The following is a 21,733-nucleotide window of genomic DNA, read 5'->3' as shown; positions in this document are numbered from 1 at the left end:
CAAACCATGGAAGACAGGATGGTTTGGTTATTAGCTTTGGAAAGAGAAAAAACTGGATCTTTACCTAATTTACATATAAATATCAACTCTATTATAGAAGTGTTAAATATGTAAATGTGAGGGTAAAACTATAAAGTTCGTAGAAAAGAGTACCCACGTATATATATATTTGTGACCCAGAGATGGAGGAAAATTCTTAAATAAAACTTCAAAAGCACAAGACATAAGGCAGAAAATGGCGAATTTTGTGAAAATTAAAAATTTATTTTCAGATAGAGAACGGGAAAAAACAATGTCTAAAATATGGCAAGGGATACAAGGAGTATATGAGTCATTAAGGAAAAGACAACAACCACAATAGAAAAATGGGTGGAGGGATAGAAAAAATAGTTTACAGACAACACACTATAAGTAACAAGCTTACAAAGAGATGCACAAATCATTAGCAACCAGAAAAATGCAGATAAGCAGTTACACTGTATGCATTAGACCAGAAAAAAATGACGCCGGCATCATGCCATGTGTTTAAGGGAGGGGCAGTGCTGGTGTGGCCTCTCTGAGTTTCACAGTGAAGAGTCACTCTACTGTCCAGGAGTGCAGCCCAGCCCACTTCCGTGCCCTTGCCTTGGCATGATCCAGCTCTCTGTTTTTCTAGTCTAATGTCATTGCTGTTGTTGCCATTTAGTCTCTCAGTCCGTGTATGACTCTTTCACAATCTCATGGACTGTAGCTCACCAGGCTCCTCTGTCCACGGGATTTCCCAGTAAAGAATCCTAGAGCAGGTTGCCATTTCCTTCTCAAGGGGATCTTCCTGACCCAGGGATCAAACCCATGTCTCCTGCATTGGCAGGCAGGTTCTTTACCACCGAGTTACTTAGGAAGCCTTTTCCAGTCTAATAACTTCCATCAAAAAATAATTTTGCTTCAAGTCCACAGATTAATGTCTTAAGAAAACTAAATATTTTATTGCAGGGTTGGTCTCACAGGACATAGTGACAATCTCTGCTATCTCTTTTGTTGGTGTTGTTATAAAAAAAGAAAACCTCCCTAGTTAGAAATAACTTTTGTAGATACAGCTGTTGTTCTCTCTGCTATTCTTGCAGCTGCAGGAGACACGGGACATTTCTATTTCTTATCTTGAGGAAACTTCTTTCTCCAGAGATTAGTAGGGCCTATAGTCTTCAAGGCTAAGTGCTAGAAACACACTGTTCAACCCTGAAAGAGGTGCAGCCCTGAGAGAAAAAGAAATCATATGGAACAGAAAAGGTCAAAATAGGATTATTAACCGATGGAATATGGAATACTTACAGACAGAAAATGGAATGTCCTTTGGACAGCAGATCAAACTCCTTTAATCAATCCTTTGATGGAAGGAGAACAAACCATTCAATCCTAAAGGAAACCAACCCTGAATATTCATTGGAAAGACTGATGCTGGAGGAGGAGCCAAGATGGCGGAGGAGTAGGACGGGGAGAACACTTTCTCCCCCACAAATTCATCAAAAGAGCATTTAAACGTCGAGTAAATTCCACAAAACAACTTCTGAATGCCGGCAGAGGACATCAGGCACCCAGAAAAGCAGCCCAACTCTTCGAAAGGAGAGAGAAGAAATACAGCTCCACCCACCAGAACATCGACACAAGCTTCCCTAACCAGGAAACCTTGACAAGCCACCTGTACAAACCCACACACAGCGAGGAAACACCACAATAAAGAGAACTCCACAAACTGCCAGAATACAGAAAGGACACCCCAAACTCAGCAATTTAAACAAGATGAAGAGACAGAGGAATAGCCAGCAGATAAAAGAACAGGATAAATGCCCACCAAACCAAACAAAAGAGGAAGAGATAGGGAATCTACCTGATAAAGAATTCCAAATAATGATAGTGAAATTGATCCAAAATCTTGAAATTAAAATGTAATCACAGATAAATAGCCTGGAGGCAAGGATTGAGAAGATGCAAGAAAGGTTTAACAAGGACTTAGAAGAAATAAAAAAGAGTCAATATATAATGAATAATGCAATAAGTGAAATTAAAAACACTCTGGAGGCAACAAATAGTAGAATAACAGAGGCAGAAGATAGGATTAGTGAATTAGAAGATAGAATGGTAGAAATAAATGAATCAGAGAGGACAAAAGAAAAACGAATTAAAAGAAATGAGGACAATCTCAGAGACCTCCAGGACAATATTAAACGCTACAACATTCGAATCATAGGGGTCCCAGAAGAAGAAGACAAAAAGAAAGACCATGAGAAAATACTTGAGGAGATAATAGTTGAAAACTTCCCTAAAATGGGGAAGGAAATAATCACCCAAGTCCAAGAAACCCAGAGAGTCCCAAACAGGATAAACCCAAGGCGAAACACCCCAAGACACATATTAATCAAATTAACAAAGATCAAACACAAAGAACAAATATTAAAAGCAGCAAGGGAAAAACAACAAATAACACACAAGGGAATACCCATAAGGATAACAGCTGATCTTTCAATAGAAACTCTTCAAGCCAGGAGGGAATGGCAAGACATACTTAAAATGATGAAAGAAAATAACCTACAGCCCAGATTATTGTACCCAGCAAGGATCTCATTCAAGTATGAAGGAGAAATCAAAAGCTTTTCAGACAAGCAAAAGCTGAGAGAATTCAGCACCACCAAACCAGCTCTCCAACAAATACTAAAGGATATTCTCTAGACAGGAAACACAAAAATGGTGTATAAATTCGACCCAAAACAATAAAGTAAATGGCAACGGGGTCATACTTATCAGTAATTACCTTAAACGTAAATGGGTTGAATGCCCCAACCAAAAGACAAAGACTGGCTGAATGGATACAAAAACAAGACCCCTACATATGTTGTCTACAAGAGACCCACCTCAAAACAGGGGACACATACAGACTGAAAGTGAAGGGCTGGAAAAAGATTTTCCATGCAAATAGGGACCAAAAGAAAGCAGGAGTAGCAATACTCATATCAGATAAAATAGACTTTAAAACAAAGACTGTGAAAAGAGACAAAGATGGTCACTACATAATGATCAAAGGATCAATCCAAGAAGAAGATATAACAATTATAAATATATATGCACCCAACACGGGAGCACCGCAATATGTAAGACAAATGCTAACAAGTATGAAAGAAGAAATTAACAATAACACAATAATAGTGGGAGACTTTAATACCCCACTCACACCTATGGATAGATCAACTAAACAGAAAATTAACAAGGAAACACAAACTTTAAACGATACAATAGACCAGTTAGACCTAATTGATATCTATAGGACATTTCATCCCAAAACAATGAATTTCACCTTCTTCTCAAGCGCACATGGAACCTTCTCCAGGATAGATCACATCCTGGGCCATAAAGCTAGCCTTGGTAAATTCAAAAAAATAGAAATCATTCCAAGCCTCTTTTCTGACCACAATGCAGTAAGATTAGATCTCAATTACAGGAGAAAAACTATTAAAAAATCCAACATATGGAGGCTGAACAACATGCTGCTGAATAACCAACAAATCACAGAAGAAATCAAAAAAGAAATCAGAATTTGCATAGAAACGAATGAAAATGAAAACACAACAACCCAAAACCTGTGGGACACGGTAAAAGCAGTCCTAAGGGGAAAGTTCATAGCAATACAGGCACACCTCAAGAAACAAGAAAAAAATCAAATAAATAACCTAACTCTACACCTAAAGCAACTAGAAAAGGAAGAAATGAAGAACCCCAGGGTTAGTAGAAGGAAAGAAATCTTAAAAATTAGAGCAGAAATAAATGCAAAAGAAACAAAAGAGACCATAGCAAAAATCAACAAAACCAAAAGCTGGTTTTTTGAAAGGATAAATAAAATTGACAAACCATTAGCCAGGCTCATCAAGAAACAAAGGGAGAAAAATCAAATCAATAAAATTAGAAATGAAAATGGAGAGATCACAACAGACAACACAGAAATACAAAGGATCATAAGAGACTACTATCAACAATTATATGCCAATAAAATGGACAACGAGGAAGAAATGGACAAATTCTTAGAAAAGTACAACTTTCCAAAACTCGACCAGGAAGAAATAGAAAATCTTAACAGACCCATCACAAGCACGGAAATTGAAACTGTAATAAAAAATCTTCCGGCAAACAAAAGCCCAGGTCCAGACAGCTTCACAGCTGAATTCTACCAAAAATTTAGAGGAGAGCTAACACCTATCCTGCTCAAACTCTTCCAGAAAATTGCAGAGGATGGTAAACTTCCAAACTCATTCTATGAGGCCACCATCACCCTGATACCAAAACCTGACAAAGATCCCACAAAAAAAGAAAACTACAGGCCAATATCACTGATGAATATAGATGCAAAAATCCTTAACAAAATTCTAGCAATCAGAATCCAACAACACATTAAAAAGATCATACACCATGACCAAGTGGGCTTTATCCCAGGGATGCAAGGATTCTTCAATATCCACAAATCAATCAATGTAATACACCACATTAACAAATTGAAAAATAAAAACCATATGATTATCTCAATAGATGCAGAGAAAGCCTTTGACAAAATTCAACATCCATTTATGATAAAAACTCTCCAGAAAGCAGGAATAGAAGGAACATACCTCAACATAATAAAAGCTATATATGACAAACCCACAGCAAACATTATCCTCAATGGTGAAAAATTGAAAGCATTTCCTCTAAAGTCAGGAACAAGACAAGGGTGCCCACTTTCACCATTACTATTCAACATAGTTTTGGAAGTTTTGGCCACAGCAATCAGAACAGAAAAAGAAATAAAAGGAATCCAAATTGGAAAAGAAGAAGTAAAGCTCTCACTGTTTGCAGATGACATGATCCTCTACATAGAAAACCCTAAAGACTCCACCAGAAAATTACTAGAACTAATCAATGACTATAGTAAAGTTGCAGGATATAAAATCAACACACAGAAATCCCTTGCATTCCTATACACTAATAACGAGAAAACAGAAAGAGAAATTAAGGAAACAATTCCATTCACCATTGCAATGGAAAGAATAAAATACTTAGGAATATATCTACCTAAAGAATCTAAAGACCTATATATAGAAAACTATAAAACACTGGTGAAAGAAATCAAAGAGGACACTAACAGATGGAGAAATATACCATGTTCATGGATTGGAAGAATCAATATAGTGAAAATGAGTATACTACCCAAAGCAATCTATAGATTCAATGCAATCCCTATCAAGCTACCAACAGCATTCTTCACAGAGCTAGAACAAATAATTTCACAATTTGTATGGAAAAACAAAAAACGTCGAATAGCCAAAGCAATCTTGAGAAAGAAGAATGGAACTGGAGGAATCAACCTACCTGACTTCAGGCTCTACTACAAAGCCACAGTTATCAAGACAGTATGGTACTGGCACAAAGACAGAAATATAGATCAATGGAACAAAATAGAAAGCCCAGAGATAAATCCATGCACATATGGACACCTTATCTTTGACAAAGGAGGCAAGAATATACAATGGATTAAAGACAATCTCTTTAACAAGTGGTGCTGGGAACTCTGGTCAACCACTTGTAAAAGAATGAAACTAGAACACTTTCTAACACCATACACAAAAATAAACTCAAAATGGATTAAAGATCTAAACGTAAGACCAGAAACTATAAAACTCCTAGAGGAGAACATAGGCAAAACACTCTCTGACATACATCACAGCAGGATCCTCTATGACCCACCTCCCAGAATATTGGAAATAAAAGCAAAAATAAACAAATGGGACCTAATTAACCTTAAAAGCTTCTGCACATCAAAGGAAACTATTAGCAAGGTGAAAAGACAGCCTTCAGAATGGGAGAAGATAATAGCAAATGAAGCAACTGACAAACAACTAATCTCGAGAATATACAAGCAACTCCTACAGCTCAACTCCAGAAAAATAAATGACCCAATCAAAAAATGGGCCAAAGAACTAAATAGACATTTCTCCAAAGAAGACATACAGATGGCTAACAAACACATGAAAAGATGCTCAACATCACTCATTATCAGAGAAATGCAAATCAAAACCACTATGAGGTACCATTTCACACCAGTCAGAATGGCTGCGATCTAAAAGTCTACAAGTAATAAATGCTGGAGAGGGTGTGGAGAAAAGGGAACCCTCTTACACTGTTGGTGGGAATGCAAACTAGTACAGCCACTATGGAGAACAGTGTGGAGATTCCTTAAAAAACTGGAAATAGACCTGCCTTATGATCCAGCAATCCCACTGCTGGGCATACACACTGAGGAAACCAGAAGGGAAAGAGACACATGTACCCCAATGTTCATCGCAGCACTGTTTATAATAGCCAGGACATGGAAGCAACCTAGATGTCCATCAGCAGATGAATGGATAAGCAAGCTGTGGTACATATACACAATGGAGTATTATTCAGCCATTAAAAAGAATACATTTGAATCAGTTCTAATGAGGTGGATGAAACTGGAACCTATTATACAGAGTGAAGTAAGCCAGAAAGAAAAACACCAATACAGTATACTAACGCATATATATGGAATTTAGAAAGATGGTAACAATAACCCTGTGTACGAGACAGCAAAAGAGACACTGATGTATAGAACAGTCTTATGGACTCTGTGGGAGAGGGAGAGGGTGGGAAGATTTGGGAGAATGGCATTGAAACATGTAAAATATCATGTATGAAACGAGTCGCCAGTCCAGGTTCGATGCATGATACTGGATGCTTGGGGCTGGTGCACTGGGATGACCCAGAGGGATGGAATGGGGAGGGAGGAGGGAGGAGGGTTCAGGATGGGGAACACATGTATACCTGTGGCAGATTCATTTTGATATTTGGCAAAACTAATACAGTTATGTAAAGTTTAAAAATAAAATAAAATTAAAAAAAAAAAAAAAGACTGATGCTGAAGCTCCATTCTTTAGCCACCTGCTGCAAACAGCTGACTCACTGGAAAAGACCCTGATGCTGGGAAGGACTGAGGGCAGGAGGACAAGGGGGCCACAGAGGATGAGATGGTTGAATGGCATCACAGACTCAATGGACATGAGTTTGCGCAAACTCCAAGTGATAGTGAAGGACAGGGAAACTTGGCATGCTGCAGTCCATGGGGTCCCTAAGAGTCAACATGACTGAGTGACTGAACAACAGCAACAACAGACGGAATATGGAACACGAAGATTACTGAATCCATTATGACTTTATTCATAATACACCCTTTTATTTTGCATTATGAATTTCTGCTTGTGGTTCTGATACATTTATAAATTTTTATTTTATCATAATCTCTATAATTCATGTGCATTATTTATGTGTATGTATGTGTTAACATATTTAGCATTGTTATGATACACAGAGTCACTCATAATTCCTGTGCTCCAACAGACCCAACTCCCTTCCATAAGAGACACTGTTTTCCTCAATAAAAAGTAACTGCAGCTGGCTTCCCTGGGTTGAGAAAGGACCAAGAGGGGAAAAGGACTTCCTCTCAAGGACATGAATCATATCCAAGGCAAACAAAGGCCCCCTGCTCTGAATTTTCATGTTGCCATTATTCCTCCACTTCTTGACATGTTTGTTCCCGGGAACTTGTATAAGGCAAGGGAAATAGAGGGAAGGGAGCAGCACTGGAGGCGGTTCTGGATGCACAGACAGAAATTGGTTCTTGGTTGGACTTGTAGGTGCTACTGAGTAATGAACAGGAGATCAAGGTGACAGTTTCTGGAGCGGGATTCCACCATCCAGTCCTCCTGTGTCCATGCTCCACACAGAGAGCACCGAGGACAGGCTAGGGGACTAGACCTGGGGACAGAGAAGGGGACAGGACACAACGGCAGGGAGTGAGGAGGCCTGACAGCGAAGGGCCTGGAAATGGCCCCAGTGTCACCAGAGGGGCCTGGGGAGGGAGCGGGTCTGATTAGGGAAGGCTGGAGAGGGCGTCTGTCCTGAATGATGCTGAGGTTGTGTCCAGAACCAAACACACAGGCACAGGCTCAGCCTTCACGTCAGTGTCCGGCCATCAGTCCTGGAACTAACAGGCTGTCCTTATACCAAGAATGACACACAGTCTCAGTATTCTATCTCTTGAGCATTTATTAGATCTGCTTCCTTCTGAGGACAGAGAACTCTCTAGTCAGTGTCCCTGCCCTTGGGGACTCAAAGCCCCTTCTCCTGAGAAGAGAGAGAGGCAGCTCAGTACTTGTCAGGCAGGCCAGCAGGTCTGAAGTGGTTGGGGTCTTTGCCGCTCCGGCCCCATTCGTTGGCAAACTGGTCAGCCTTCGAGTCCTCCCGTACCTGGTCCCTGGTCATACCCTTAAGCAGAGGGTCTGTGATTCCCTGAATAGTCTCTCTGGCGTTACTGGAAAGGAAGAGGGCAGGGAGGGGATTAATTCAGGACTATGAGCCACAGGCCCACCCTCCCCATCTCTCCTCTTTCCAAGGGATCAATGACTCGGAGAGGAGCCAGGGAAAGAGGGACAACAACCCTGAGGCTCCGTGGGCTCAGAACACCTCAGCCCTGTGCTGGGTGAACAGCACCCATAGGGGAAGGGTGGAGAGTCGCCTGTCCCACCAAGTTGCTCTGCTCTTCACCCTTCAGACCTCACAGTGGGCACAGAGCAGGAGGGTGGGTAAGAGGAGGAGGGCACACAGACTACAGGAAAGTTCTCCAAGGCTTGGCCCCTCCAGGTTGTCCTAGGCAGCCAAGCTCTGCTCACCCATCCCTGCATCCCCAGGGACCCTGGTACCTGATCACTTTAGCAGCCCAGGCGCCCCCCGGTCCCCTTTGGGCAGCGTCATAGTTTCCGCGGGCGTGGAAGTATTTGTCTGCACCCTTGTAGTTGGCTTCTTTCATGTCAGAGTAGGCTTTCCACATGTCTTTAGCCCCTGGAAGGAAAAGAAAATGATGAGATGAATGTGATCATGTTTTGGTGAAAGAGAAGTAAATCATTTCCTCCCACTGATTTTAGGTTTCAGCCTTCGACCAAGCCCTTGGAGATTATTTTATTGGCTTGAAATGAATACTTCTTTACTTCTCACTTACTTCCCTGATCTGAAGTTGTGAGTATCACACTTGGTACAAGGTTTATTCTGTTTGATTTCATTCTAAGTCTGTTGGAACTTTGTTTCTGGAGGTGTGTGATGTGTGTGAAGAAGAGGTTAATGCTCTTTCTTTAAGGGATGTTTGCTTATACAATGAACCTCCACCTGGAAAGATGCAGGAGAGGCTCTGACCAGAGCTTGAGAAGAAGGACGATACTGAGAAAGGCTGTGGATATAGGATACTCCCAGCCTGGTCAAGGGGAGAAATCCAGCCCTGGGGACTAACTCGGGCCTGAGTCCATCTGAATACTCAGGGCATGTTTGCACATGGGCACCTGTCAGAATTAAATCAGCAGGTGATAAAGGTGAGCTCCCTAAGAGGGCTTTGAAGAAACAGGGTAATCAGATGCAGAAAAAGGGCAACTGACCCATCAGCTCTAAAGTTCAGTGTCCTCTCCAGTAAAATGCAGGAGTAATGCCTCCCTAGGGTGGTTATGCAGAAGAACTGAGGAAATACTGGTTGAGTTTATAGAACATTGTAGGTGCTCACTATACTATCACCTCTCTGGTCCTCAGAAGAATAAGGCAAAAAATAAATAAATAAAGGAACTAAAGCAGGATGAAGATCAGGGAGGATGGGCAGAAAACCCAACCTAGATAGGATAAAATGGCAAAGGTTTAAAAGATTAGCTCATTAGAGAAAAGAGGAAAATATAACATGGATTATAATCATAGTTCATGTAATATCTCTGTGAGATAACTTATCTTTAAGTGTTAGCTATATCAGGTGTTCAGAAAAATAGTTTTGTTGAAAAAGTGAAGTCGCTCTCCGTGTCCAATTCTTTGAGACCCCATGGACTGTAGCCCACCAGGCTCCTCCATCCACGGGATTTTCCAGGTAAAAGTACTGTAGTGAATTGCCATTTCCTTCTCCAGGGGATCTTCTCGACCAAGGGATCGAACGTGGGTCTCCCTAATTGTAGACAGACACTTTACCGTCTGAGCCACCAGGGATGTTCCTAGTTTTGTTGAGGACTATGATATTCTTACTATAGGTATTCACCCTGAGTTACAGATTTAAATAGTTCCCTGGAGTCTGCTGCTGCTGCTGCTGCTGCTGCTAAGTCGCTTCAGTCCTGTCCGACTCTGTGTGACCCCATAGACGGCAGCCCACCAGGCTGCCCTGTCCCTGGGATTCTCCAGGCAAGAACACTGGAGTGGGTTGCCATTTCCTTCTCCAATGCATGAAAGAGAAAAGTCAAAGTGAGGTCGCTCAGTCGTGTCCGACTCTTAGCGACCTCATGGACTGCAGCCCACCAGGCTCCTCCATCCATGGGATTTTCCAGGCAAGAGTACTGGAGTGGGGTGCCATTGCCTTCTCTGCCCTGGAGTCTAGAGTTGCTGAATAAGTGCTTCCAAATGCACGACATATTTGTCCCTTGGGTGCAAAACCAGGTAGCATTCTCAGTATTTACTGTGCACAAAATCAAGTGGGGTGCTCAATAACGCACGGATTTGCAGAGAGCCCCTGTGATTCACGAAAGGGACCATGTGTGGATCCAGGCACCTGCATTCCACAAAGCCCCCCAGACCACGGGTGATTCTCATGCAAGTCATCCTAGAGTGCCCCTTGAACAGCACTGAGCTAAGAGATGAAAAGATCCTTTTATCTGGGTCTGTGTGAATTCAGATGGAATTAAGAACAAACTCTTAAAACAATTATTCAGCAATTATCACAGAAAAATAATAACACCAAATAGGTTTGGGAAATAAATTACGACAGATTTGCTCTGGCTAGTGAGGTCTATGTCTCCTGCTATAGGATTCTCGCCAGGTCTCAGCCTCAGCAGAACCATCATCAAGGAAACTCATGCTGCCATTTACTGTGCGGAGGGGAACTCTATCGGGTTTCCTTCCAAAGGAAGCAACCCCCACTCTCTGCCATCTGCTCAGATAAAGACCAGGACACGTGTTCACAGACCCCTCACCCTCCACGTGTACTCTTGTCTGGGAGGCAGTAGAAGGGCCAAGGTTAACAGCAAGGTCTCAGGATGCTGGGTTCAATCCTGCTCTGCTGGGGGATGTTGGACCCTATCTTAATCTCTTGGGGCAGCAGGTTCTCTGATAAGGGGTAATGGTCCCTACGCTGCAGGACTCAAGGATTAAACCCTGAGGGGGAAAACGAGTCGATTCCTGCACATAAAGCTCTTAGACAGTCCTGCTGCTGCTGCTGCTAAAAAATCAGGTATTTTAGTTACAAGTATTCAGCGGTTGCACCCACTTCTTTGCACAGGAGACTTGGAAATGAGCCATCTCTAGTTGCCCACGAGAGGGCAGCAGAGGCTTACTGGTATTTTGGGAACATGTACCCCACCCCACCCCAGATGTCTTCCTCACTCCAGCTGAAAGTACAGACTCAAACTTTATATGACCTCTGGCTTGGGGATCCCCCAACAGAGTCCAAAGCTGGCCAGAAAAGCCTCGGGAAGTGCTACCATGAAATCTAAGCTCCTTTTCTGCCCACCTGTGGCCTTTGCCCTGTGGGGATGTGTTCTCTACTCAGGTCAATCCTGGGGAAGCAGACACAGCCTCCCCTGGCCCATCCTTTGGTCCTTACCTTGACCAGCTTCCTTGAGGAATGTCCCCCATCCCTGGCTGCTGACGCCCAGGATCAGGAAGCAGAAAATGATGCCCGTGGAAAGGTTCATCCTGCAACAGAGAGATGAGTGGACTCAACCAAGAACTACAGGTCTTAGGGCTGAGTTGTAATGTGGATACACTCTTACATTCCAAGCATAAACCCCTCTGAATTTTATCTCAGTAGACAGACGATAGGTTGTAACACAGAGGATCCAGCTCTTATTTCCATATGAAATCTTGGAATCCCAATGATTTCCTGTGGGAAGGATTGCAACAGGCTTTTAGCATAAACCACTTTCCAGTCCAGTCATCCTCTATCAGCCCTGAGACCCAGCTGCACTGCAAGTTTCCCAAAGGCAAGAGGAGTGTGTTCATGCTGCCTCTCTGTGATATGAGAGGAGGTGAACAAGGCACAGGTGTCTGTGGCCCGTGTGCTCACCCCATCGCTGCCTGCACAGAAGACACAGACAAGGAGAGCCCTACTCCCTGAAGTGCTCAATCTGGTGGATTCTAATGGTCAGAACAGTAGATTCAGGAAGGAAGCAGAGAGCTGGGCTGCAGCACAAGAATGCTGCTGAAGAGAAAGTCTCCGAAGAGGAAAAGTGTTGGAGAGTTCTAGCTCCTCACCTGTGGCCGTGCCCTCCTGCTGAGGCTCCTGGTGAAGCTGAGCTGCCTGTGCTGCCTGCCTGGGAGACGGGGCCGGTGCTTTATATACTGACACTGGCCACTGGAGCAAATCAGAAATGGGGTGGAAGCAAAAAAAAGAAATAAGGAAAGAAATTTTGGGAAATCCCTCCTGACCAGAACACAGCATTCAAAACAGCAGTGTTATTCTTCACTCACATCGAATTTTCCTAGATTGTGCAATTTGCAGTTTTCAGAATGTAGCAGGTTGTACCTTTTCTTTCCATTTCAAGTCTCACTCCAGTGGCAAACGTGTTTTCATCCCCCACAGTAGTGTATTGACATTTGCTGTGAAGGATGTGTGTGCTTAGGTACTCAGTTGTATCCAACTCTTTGGGACCCCATGGACTGTAACCCACCAGGCTCCTCTCTCCATGGGACTCTCCAGGCAAGAATACTGGAGTGGATAGCCATTGCCTTCTCCAGAGGAGCTTCTTGACCCAGGGTTCGAACCAACCGGGTCTCTTGTACTGCAAGTGGATTCTTTACCATCTGAATCACCTGGAAATTCCAAAGATTAACATTAAGAAAAGAGAGTTGAGTAAAGAATGTGAGCATACAGGGCAAATGGAACAGCTGAACGGGTCCATTACAAGAACAGCTCAGGATGAAGCTGGGACCTCACGCTACAGCAGCAGGAAAGGAAGGAGATAGAAACTCAGGAAAATCAAACTTCCAGCACCCACATGGGGTGGATTCAGCACTGGAAAAGGGAGTCTTCCAGCTTCAAGTGTATTCATGATCAGATGCTGTTGATGGTCATAACAGTAGGTCTTATTGGGAGGTCATTATAATCCCAAGAAGGATGAACTATAGTGTAGAAATCTGCTGTGATCCTGTATAGAAATGAACAGGAAAAGTCCAGATGTCTGTTAAATTATCAGGATAGAAGGTTCAGGAAGGATACAGAGAAAGCTGATTTATGACAAGAATGCTGGAGTGTATGATGTCAGAGAATAGCTGTATCAATCAGAAAAGCAGGACTGAGCTTTATTCTGTGAGTTCAGGAAGATAATCTTGGGATGAGATTTCATGCAGGTGCTCTCACAGGGATGGCGTCTCTGGAACTCCTTGCCCCATCTCTGCCTCTTCATCCTAAAGGGAAATTTCAAAGGTCACTGGATTTCCCAGAGGAGGAGGGATGATGCATGTGTAATATGTCAGAGATGGTGAGGATCCAGAGGACATGGAACTGCTCTTCCTGATGGCGGGTCCCTGGGCTGGAAGCCTGAGGACGGCAGGAGGGCAAATAAGGCCCAGCCCAGGAGCACCACCTCAGGATTCTTGCCTGGAGTGTTCACAGGAGAGCAGGAATGTGCGCTGTGCATTGGAGACACAGGGAAGTGATCTCCAAGACAGATGCAAGCAAATCACAGAGACTTGCCCACTGAGACGAGGGGAGATGGTAAATTAGAGTCTGGAAGGATCTGGGACTTGTGCTCAAGTAGTAATCCCAAGAAGAAGGAGGGCGAAGCATTTCCAATTTGTTACAAGACTCAGGGAAATATGAGCAGGACGTTAGAAAGAAGAGCGCTGGCCCAGGAGGAAGCACACCAGGTGAGGCTGACACTGTGGTCTGGGAACCACGGTCTTAGATGTATTGTTGGTGTTTAGTCAACAAGTTTGTGTCCGACTCTTTAGTGACTCCATGGGCTGTAGCCCCTCAGGCTCCTCTGTCTGTGGGATTTTCCAGGGACTGGAGTGCGTGGACATTTCCTTTTCCAAGGGATCTTCCTGACTCAGGGATCGAACCCACATCTCCTGGATTGCAGGCGGATTCTTTACCACTGAGCCACCTGAGACACCCTGTTTTAGAGTAGAGCCTCTCAGAAATAGGATGATGCCTCTTTCTGGGTCTGAGACATATTTTATTTCCTGTAGGTGAACATGTAGGTGAACATGTAGGGCGGATAACTGTCTAAAGGATTGCTCTGTTTGCTTTTTATGCAAGGCAAAGCTTAGCAATATTTAAATATTCACAACAGAACTTATACTCCTTGGGAAAGCTGGGTGCACTGTGGTTCGGGTAGTCTAGGTCCCTGAGCTGGCTTAGCTGACTTGGTCCCAGGAGTAGACATGGTGGGGAGAGGGGATGCTGTCAACCATCTGTAGTCATCAGCCCTGGACGTGCCCTGGGGCAACTCCACAGAGGCGGGCTATGATGTCCACATCTCTTCTTCTCCTACCTTCCTCGGGGCAGAAATCATGGGCCAGTGATCACATTCTTTTGCAACTCTGACTGTGTTTGGAGCCATTCCATACTGGAATTCCACTTCCCACTCTCTGGCATCATTCCAGTCATTCCTTATCTGATAAAATTATTAGAGACAAAGCAAACAATTTCTAGACACCAAGTCAGGCATTGCAAGTGCTCTTCCTTGTTACTGAAGGCACTCAGTCTTACTGGAAGGAACAGCCAGTCTTGCAGGGCCATGCTTAGAACAATAGACAACAGGGGGGGTCAGCTCTTTTCACTTGTTTGTCCCGCAAAGAAAACCATCCTGTCATGGTGATTTCAGAATCCTCAGGCCTTAAGGGATTTCCCAGGAGTCTCCATGTGAAGCTGTGTCCTGGTTTGCAAGATGGTCTCTGTTAGTGTCTGTTGCCTCCGATTAATAGTTAATAGTGAGTGACAATTAGCAAATTGTTTTATTTTTGAAAAAGACCTGGTTTATATAATAAATTAGAAGGTACCCCTCCCCTAATAGCCATGTGTGATAAGACTACTAAGTGGTTTAAGAGAACTTCATTTTCTGTTCTAATTAAGAGATGAGAAGAACACCAAAGCTTTGCAACAAAAAACAAAACCCCACAGGATAACCTGATCGTGAATAACACTTGTGGCCTAGGTCCCAAGGTTTATGATATAGAAACAACAGCTATATTTGTTGCAGCTGCAGAAGAGAGGATAGTCTCTCCTCACACTGGCAGTGGGGAGGACGTGTACCTTCTCTAAAGCCAAACCCTGGAATTCTACTAGATAGCATCCAGAGACAGAGAGATAGACAGGCCTCTGAAGTTCACAGTTTACCAAAAGGAAAAGAAACACAGCTTTAGCACCAGAAAGGCTGGCTTCCCTCCTCTTCATCCTACAGTACACCAAGGAGATTAAAAGAAAATAGCACTCAAGAAATTATTAATGCCCTGCACATTGTTGAATATGTAGCTTCTTTTTTTTTTTTCCCCTCAAAAAAAGAAAAGACACGTGAGGGTTGGAATTGACACATCAGAAAAGGAAACGTACTGCACAGCTGCTCTGAGCTTCCTGAGGATCTCTGTTATCTGGTAGAGGGAAGCAGCTCCATGATTCTGAGGTGACCTGCTAGGAGGGGGTCATCTCTGCTCTGGGGGGCTCCTCACTCTGCCCCTCGTCCAAGAGTGTAGGAAAACAGCCTCCACTGACTGCTGGTGTCATAAGGAAAGACCGACTTCCTAGAATCGCACACAAATCTGACGCCAGTCACTCCAAACCTGGAAACAACCATCTAAGAGACCAGATCCACCACGTTTCTCCTCTCAGCAAACTGCTGGCAACTCACACGGAGGACAACACCCACAGTTCATGCGTGTACACCCAGTACTTCTGGCAGAAGCCACAACAGTCAACACCAACAACAGCTACAACACAGCACAACATGAAATCTTTGCAATGACTCTAGTATCTCTCAGCATAAAAGGCCTTCAGCAGCATTATTCTGAACTTGTTAAACCAGTTCACAGAGGTAGACTCTCCACACAGACCCAAGTGAGTGAGATTTATCTGAATTCCTCTTTCCTGGTTCAAAGGTAAACTTAATATGGAGCCTCAGATCTCCGTTTAATCAACTCACGGTGGCACATCATTTGCTAATTTAGATGAAGGAACAGCCTCAAACTTTTTAAGTAAGCACCTTTTTGTTGTTGTTGTTGTAAAGAACATAGATGTCTTTAGGAAGTTAGTTAAGTATTAAATAAGCAAAAGTGGCTATCACAGCTCTCTTCTCCCCAGTGTCCCCTACTAAGGCCTAGTGGTTCTCCAGGAGAGTCTGCTAAAATCTCAGGGGACAGTTAATAGTATGTTACACAGGATGATGTAGAAAACTAATCAAGAGTAGAGATGTACAGCTCATTTTAAAGAAGTAGACTAACTTGATTCTAAAGTAAGAGATGGGTAATACAGGAAAACAATAGTCCCATTTCACCTCTAAAGGTGCAAACAATTCAAACAGAGCATAGTATTACCAAACCAAAGAGAGCATTAAAAATCCCTCATAACCGAGTGAGGTTTCCTCTTGGAATGCAAGAATTGGTCAACATTATGACTACAATTAATGTAATTCATCACATTATTAGCTAAAGGAGAAAAATAATATTATCTTGATTGATCAAAAAAGGAGGGTTTGATAATGCTGAAGTTATGTTTCTTTTAAAAAATCCTTTAAGGATCATAAGAGACTACTGTCAGCAATTATATGCCAATAAAATGGACAACTGGGAAGAAATGGAAAGTTCTTAGAAAAGTACAACTTTCCAAAACTGAACCAGGAAGAAATACAAAATCTTAACAGACCCATCACAAGCACGGAAATTGAAAGAGTAATCAGAAATCTTCCAGCAAACAAAAGCCCAGGTCCAGATGGCTTCACAGCTGAATTCTACCAAAAATTTAGAGAAGACCTAACACCTATCCTGGTCAAACTTGTCCAGAAAATTGCAGAGGAAGGTGAACTTCCAAACTCATTCTATGAGGCCACCATCACCCTCATACCAACACCAGACAAAGATGCCACAAGAAAAGAAAACTACAGGCCAATATCACTGATGAACATAGATGCAAAAATCCTTAACAAAATTCTAGCAATCAGAATCCAACAACACATTAAAAAGATCGTACATCACGAGCAAGTGGACTTTATCCCAGGGATGAAAGGATTCTTCAATATTCGCAAATCAATCAATGTAATACATCACATTAACAAATTGAAAAATAAAAACCATATGATTATCTCAATAGATGCAGAGAAAGCCTTTGACAAAATTCAACATCCATTTATGATAAAAAAAAAAACCCCTCCAGCAGCAGGAATATAAGGAACATATCTCAACATAATAAAAGCTATTTATGACAAACCCACAGCAAACATTATCCTCAATGGAGAAAAATTGAAAGCATTTGCCCTAAAGTCAGGAACAAGACAAGGGTGCCCACTCTCACCACTGCTATTCAACATAGTTTTGGAAGTTTTGGCCACAGCAATCAGAGCAGAAAAAGAAACAAAACAAATCCAGATTGGAAAAGAAGAAGTAAAACTCTCACTGTTTGCAGATGACATGATCCTCTACATAGAAAACACCAGAAAATTATTAGAGCTAATCAATGAATATAGTAAAGTTGCAGGATGTAAAATTAACACAGAGATATTCCTTGCAATCCTATACACTAATGATGAGAAAACAGAAAGAGAAATTAAGAAAACAATTCCATTCACTATTGCAATGAAAGAATAAAATACTTAGGAATAAATCTCCCTAAGGAAACAAAAGACCTATATATAGAAAACTATAAAACTATATATAGTTACTGGTGAAAGAAATCAAAGAGGACGCAAATAGATGGAGAAATATACCGTGTTTGTGGATCAGAAGACTCAATATAGTGAAAATGAGTCTACTACCCAAAGCAATCTATAGATTCAATGCAATCCCTATCAAGCTACCAACGGTATTTTTCAGAGAACTAGAATAAATAATTTCACAATTTGTATGGAAATACGAAAAACTTCAAATAGCCAAAGCAATCTTGAGAAAGAAGAATGGAACTGGAGGAATCAACCTGCCTGATTTCAGGCTCTACTACGAAGCCACAGTCATCAAGACAGTATGGTACTGGCACAAAGACAGAAATATAGATCAGTGGAACAAAATAGAAAGCCCAGAGATAAATACACGCATCCATGGACACCTTATCTTCAACAAAGGAGGCAAGAATATACAATGGAGAAAAGACAATCTCTTTAGCAAGCAGTGCTGGGAAAACTCATCAATCATTTGTAAAAGAAATGGAACAACAGACTGGTTCCAAAGAGGAAAAGGAGTTTGTCAAGGCTGTATATTCTCACCCTGTTTATTTAACTTATATGCAGAGTACATCATGAGAAACACTGGCCTGGAAGAAACACAAACTGGAATCAAGATTGCCAGGAGAAATATCAATAACCTCAGATATGCAGATGACACCACCCTTATGGCAGAAAGTGAAGAGGAACTCAAAAGCCTCTTGATGAAAGTGAAAGTGGAGAGTGAAAAAGTTGGCCTAAAGCTCAACATTCAGAAAACTAAGATCATGGCATCCAGTCCCACCACTTCATGGGAAATAGATGGGGAAACAGGGGAAACAGTGGAAACAGTGTCAGACTTTATTTTCTGGGCTCCTAAATCACTACAGATGGTGACTACAGCCATTAAATTAAAAGACGCTTACTCCTTGGAAGGAAAGTTATGACCAACCTAGATAGCATATTCAAAAGCAGAGACATTACTTTGCCAAAAAAGGTCTGTCTAGTCAAGGCTATGGTTTTTCCAGTGGTCATGTATGGATGTGAGAGTTGGACTGTGAAGAAGGCTGAGCACCGAAGAATTGATGCTTCTGAACTGTGGTGTTGGAGAAGACCCTTGAGAGTCCCTTGGACTGCAAGGAGATCCAGCCAGTCCATTCTGAAGGAGATCAGCCCTGGGATTTCTTTGGAAGCAATGATGCTAAAGCTGAAACTCCAGTACTTGGGCCACCTCATGCGAAGAGTTGACTCATTGGAAAAGACTCTGATGCTGGGAGTGATTGGGGGCAGGAGGAGAAGGGGACGACAGAGGATGAGATGGCTGGATGGCATCACGGAGTCGATGGACGTGAGTCTGAGTGAACTCCAGGAGTTGGTGATGGACAGGGAGGCCTGGTGTGCTGTGATTCATGGGGTCGCAAAGAGTCGGACATGACTGAGTGACTGATCTGATCTGAGGACACTTTCTAACACCATACACAAAAATAAACTCAAAATGGATTAAAGATCTAAATGTAAGACCAGAAACTATTAAACTCCTAGAGGAAAATATAGCCAAAACAGTCTCCGACATAAACCACAACAGGATCCTCTATGACCTACCTCCCAGAATATTGGAAATAAAAGCAAAAATAAACAAATGGGACCTAATTAAAATTAAAAGCTTCTGCACAACAAAGGAAACTATAAGCAAGGTGAAAAGACAGCCTTCAGAATGGAAGAAAATAATAGCAAATGAAGCAACAGACAAAGAATTAATCTCAAAAATATACAAGCAACTCCTGCAGCTCAATTCCAGAAAAATAAAAGACCCGTACAAAAAAGTAGGCTAAAGAACTAAACAGACATTTCTCCAAAGAAGACATACAGATGGCTAACAAACACATGAAAAGATGCTCAACATCACTCATTATCAGAGAAATGCAAATCAAAAGCACTACGAGGTACCATTTCATGCCAATCAGAATGGCTGCTATCCTAAAGTCTACAAGCAATAAATGCTGGAGAGGGGGTGGAGAAGGGGGAACACTCTTACACTGTTGGTGGGAATGCAAACTAGTACAGCCACTATGGAAAACCCTGTGGAGAGTCCTTAAAAAACTGGAAATAGAATTGCCACATGACCCAGCAATCCCACTGCTGGGCATACACAGTGAGGAAACCAGAATTGAAAGACACACGTGTACCCCAATGTTCATCGCAGCACTGTTTATAATAGCCAGGACATGGAAGCAACCTAGATGTCCATCAGCAGATGAATGGATAAGAAAGCTGTGGTACATATATGCAATGGAGTATTACTCAGCCATTAAAAAGAATACATTTGAATCAGTTCTAATGAGGTGGATGAAACTGGAGCCTATTCTACAAAGTGAAGTAAGCCAGAAAGAAAAACACCATTACAGTATACTAACACATATATATGGAATTTAGAAAGAAGGTAATGATAACTCTGTATGCAAGACAGCAAAAGAGACACAGATGTATTGAACAGTCTTTTGGACTCTGTGGGAGAGGGTGAGGGTGGGATGATATGGGAGAATGGCACTGAAACATGTAAAATATCATATGTGAAACGGATCGCCACATTTGTTTGATTTGATACATTTGATATAGGTTTGAGCATGATACAGGGTGCTCAGGGCTGGTGCACTGGGATGACCCAGAGGGATGGTATAGGGAGGGAGGTGGGAGTGGGGTTCAGGATGGGGAACACATGTACACCCATGGCGGATTCATGTTGGTGTATGACAAAACCAATACAATATTGTAAAGTAAAATAAATAAATTAATTTTAAAATATATTGTAAATATTTTTGCACTTTTATGTTGATTATGATTACTACCAACACTGTTATAATTGCAGGTATGATATTTGTTAAATCAGTGTGATGATACATTGAATCTAATTAGCTAAGTTACTTGGAAAATGGGAACAACTTGTCCCAAATTTGGGGACAGCTAGAAAATCCTTCACTCTTCTTATACTCACCTGTAAATAGATGTTTCAAACTATTTTTTTTTCAGTATCAGAGATGGAAGGGAAAAATATACCAAAATAACCTGACCTGTAGAGATTTTAAACCATATCCACTTGCTAGATAAATTATATCCCTCCAAGTATAGATGAAGAGAATCCGACCAAAGAACCACTGTGATATGTAATGAATTCATTGATCCTTCCACTTACCAGCTAATTCTCACATATTCCTTCCTCTCAACTCACTTGTAAAAAAACATGATCATCTGTCCCATAAAATCACAAGGATTCTCAAGGACTACAGCAAAATGTGCCAAATAATTTATTGTGGGGTTTGTCAAGAGTAACACAGTCTTTTCCATCCGTCTTCTCTTGCCCTTGGAATGGGATTTATGCTATTGGCTCTCAGATCCTCAGGTCTTCAGACTTGGTCTAGAATTACAGCTCCAACTTTCCTGGGTCTCCAGCTTGCAAATGGCAGAATTGAAACTTAACCTCCATAATCATATGAGCCAAATCTTCATAACAAATATGTGTGTGTGTGTATAATGAGTCTACATATATAAAACAAATCATCATATAATAAATATATACATACAACACACGTGCACACCCCATTGGTTCTGTTACTCTGAAGAACACTGTCTAATAGAGCAATTTTCTTTTTTTAGAGCTTTTAAATTTTTGGAGGTTTTAAAATTTTGGAATCTTGTGTTAATTTATAGTATAGAAAAATAATAAACATAATTTTCACACAACATAAAATATATATTAGAAGTATAATCAAATTCAGGTATTCCCTGGGGCAGGAGTTACATTTAAAAAT

At 41.8% G+C, this 21,733-nt stretch overlaps 1 protein-coding gene across 2 annotated transcripts; it reads right to left on the bottom strand.

Moving 5' to 3' along the window:
* Nucleotides 1–8,103: 8,103 nt before the first annotated feature.
* LOC123464544 (serum amyloid A protein) lies at nucleotides 8,104–12,474 on the bottom strand. 2 transcript variants are annotated; one of them, XM_045165820.1, is made up of 5 exons: nucleotides 12,337–12,455; nucleotides 11,856–11,965; nucleotides 11,687–11,778; nucleotides 8,775–8,913; nucleotides 8,104–8,386 (listed from the first exon to the last, which is right to left on the bottom strand). In XM_045165820.1, the coding sequence occupies exons 2-5, from the start codon at nucleotides 11,864–11,866 to the stop codon at nucleotides 8,221–8,223; spliced, it is 408 nt and encodes a 135-aa protein (XP_045021755.1). In that variant the 5' UTR covers nucleotides 11,867–11,965; nucleotides 12,337–12,455; the 3' UTR covers nucleotides 8,104–8,220. The 2 variants fall into 2 exon arrangements, with proteins under 2 accessions (XP_045021755.1, XP_045021756.1); XM_045165821.1 differs by lacking the exon at nucleotides 11,856–11,965 and having other exon boundaries at nucleotides 12,337–12,474.
* Nucleotides 12,475–21,733: the final 9,259 nt, after the last annotated feature.

This window comes from Bubalus bubalis, chromosome 5 (assembly GCF_019923935.1).
Source record: "Bubalus bubalis isolate 160015118507 breed Murrah chromosome 5, NDDB_SH_1, whole genome shotgun sequence".
Lineage (NCBI taxonomy): Eukaryota > Metazoa > Chordata > Mammalia > Artiodactyla > Bovidae > Bubalus > Bubalus bubalis.
Note: the sequence above shows the minus strand (reverse complement) of the source record. Positions and strands in the feature narration are given on the sequence as shown.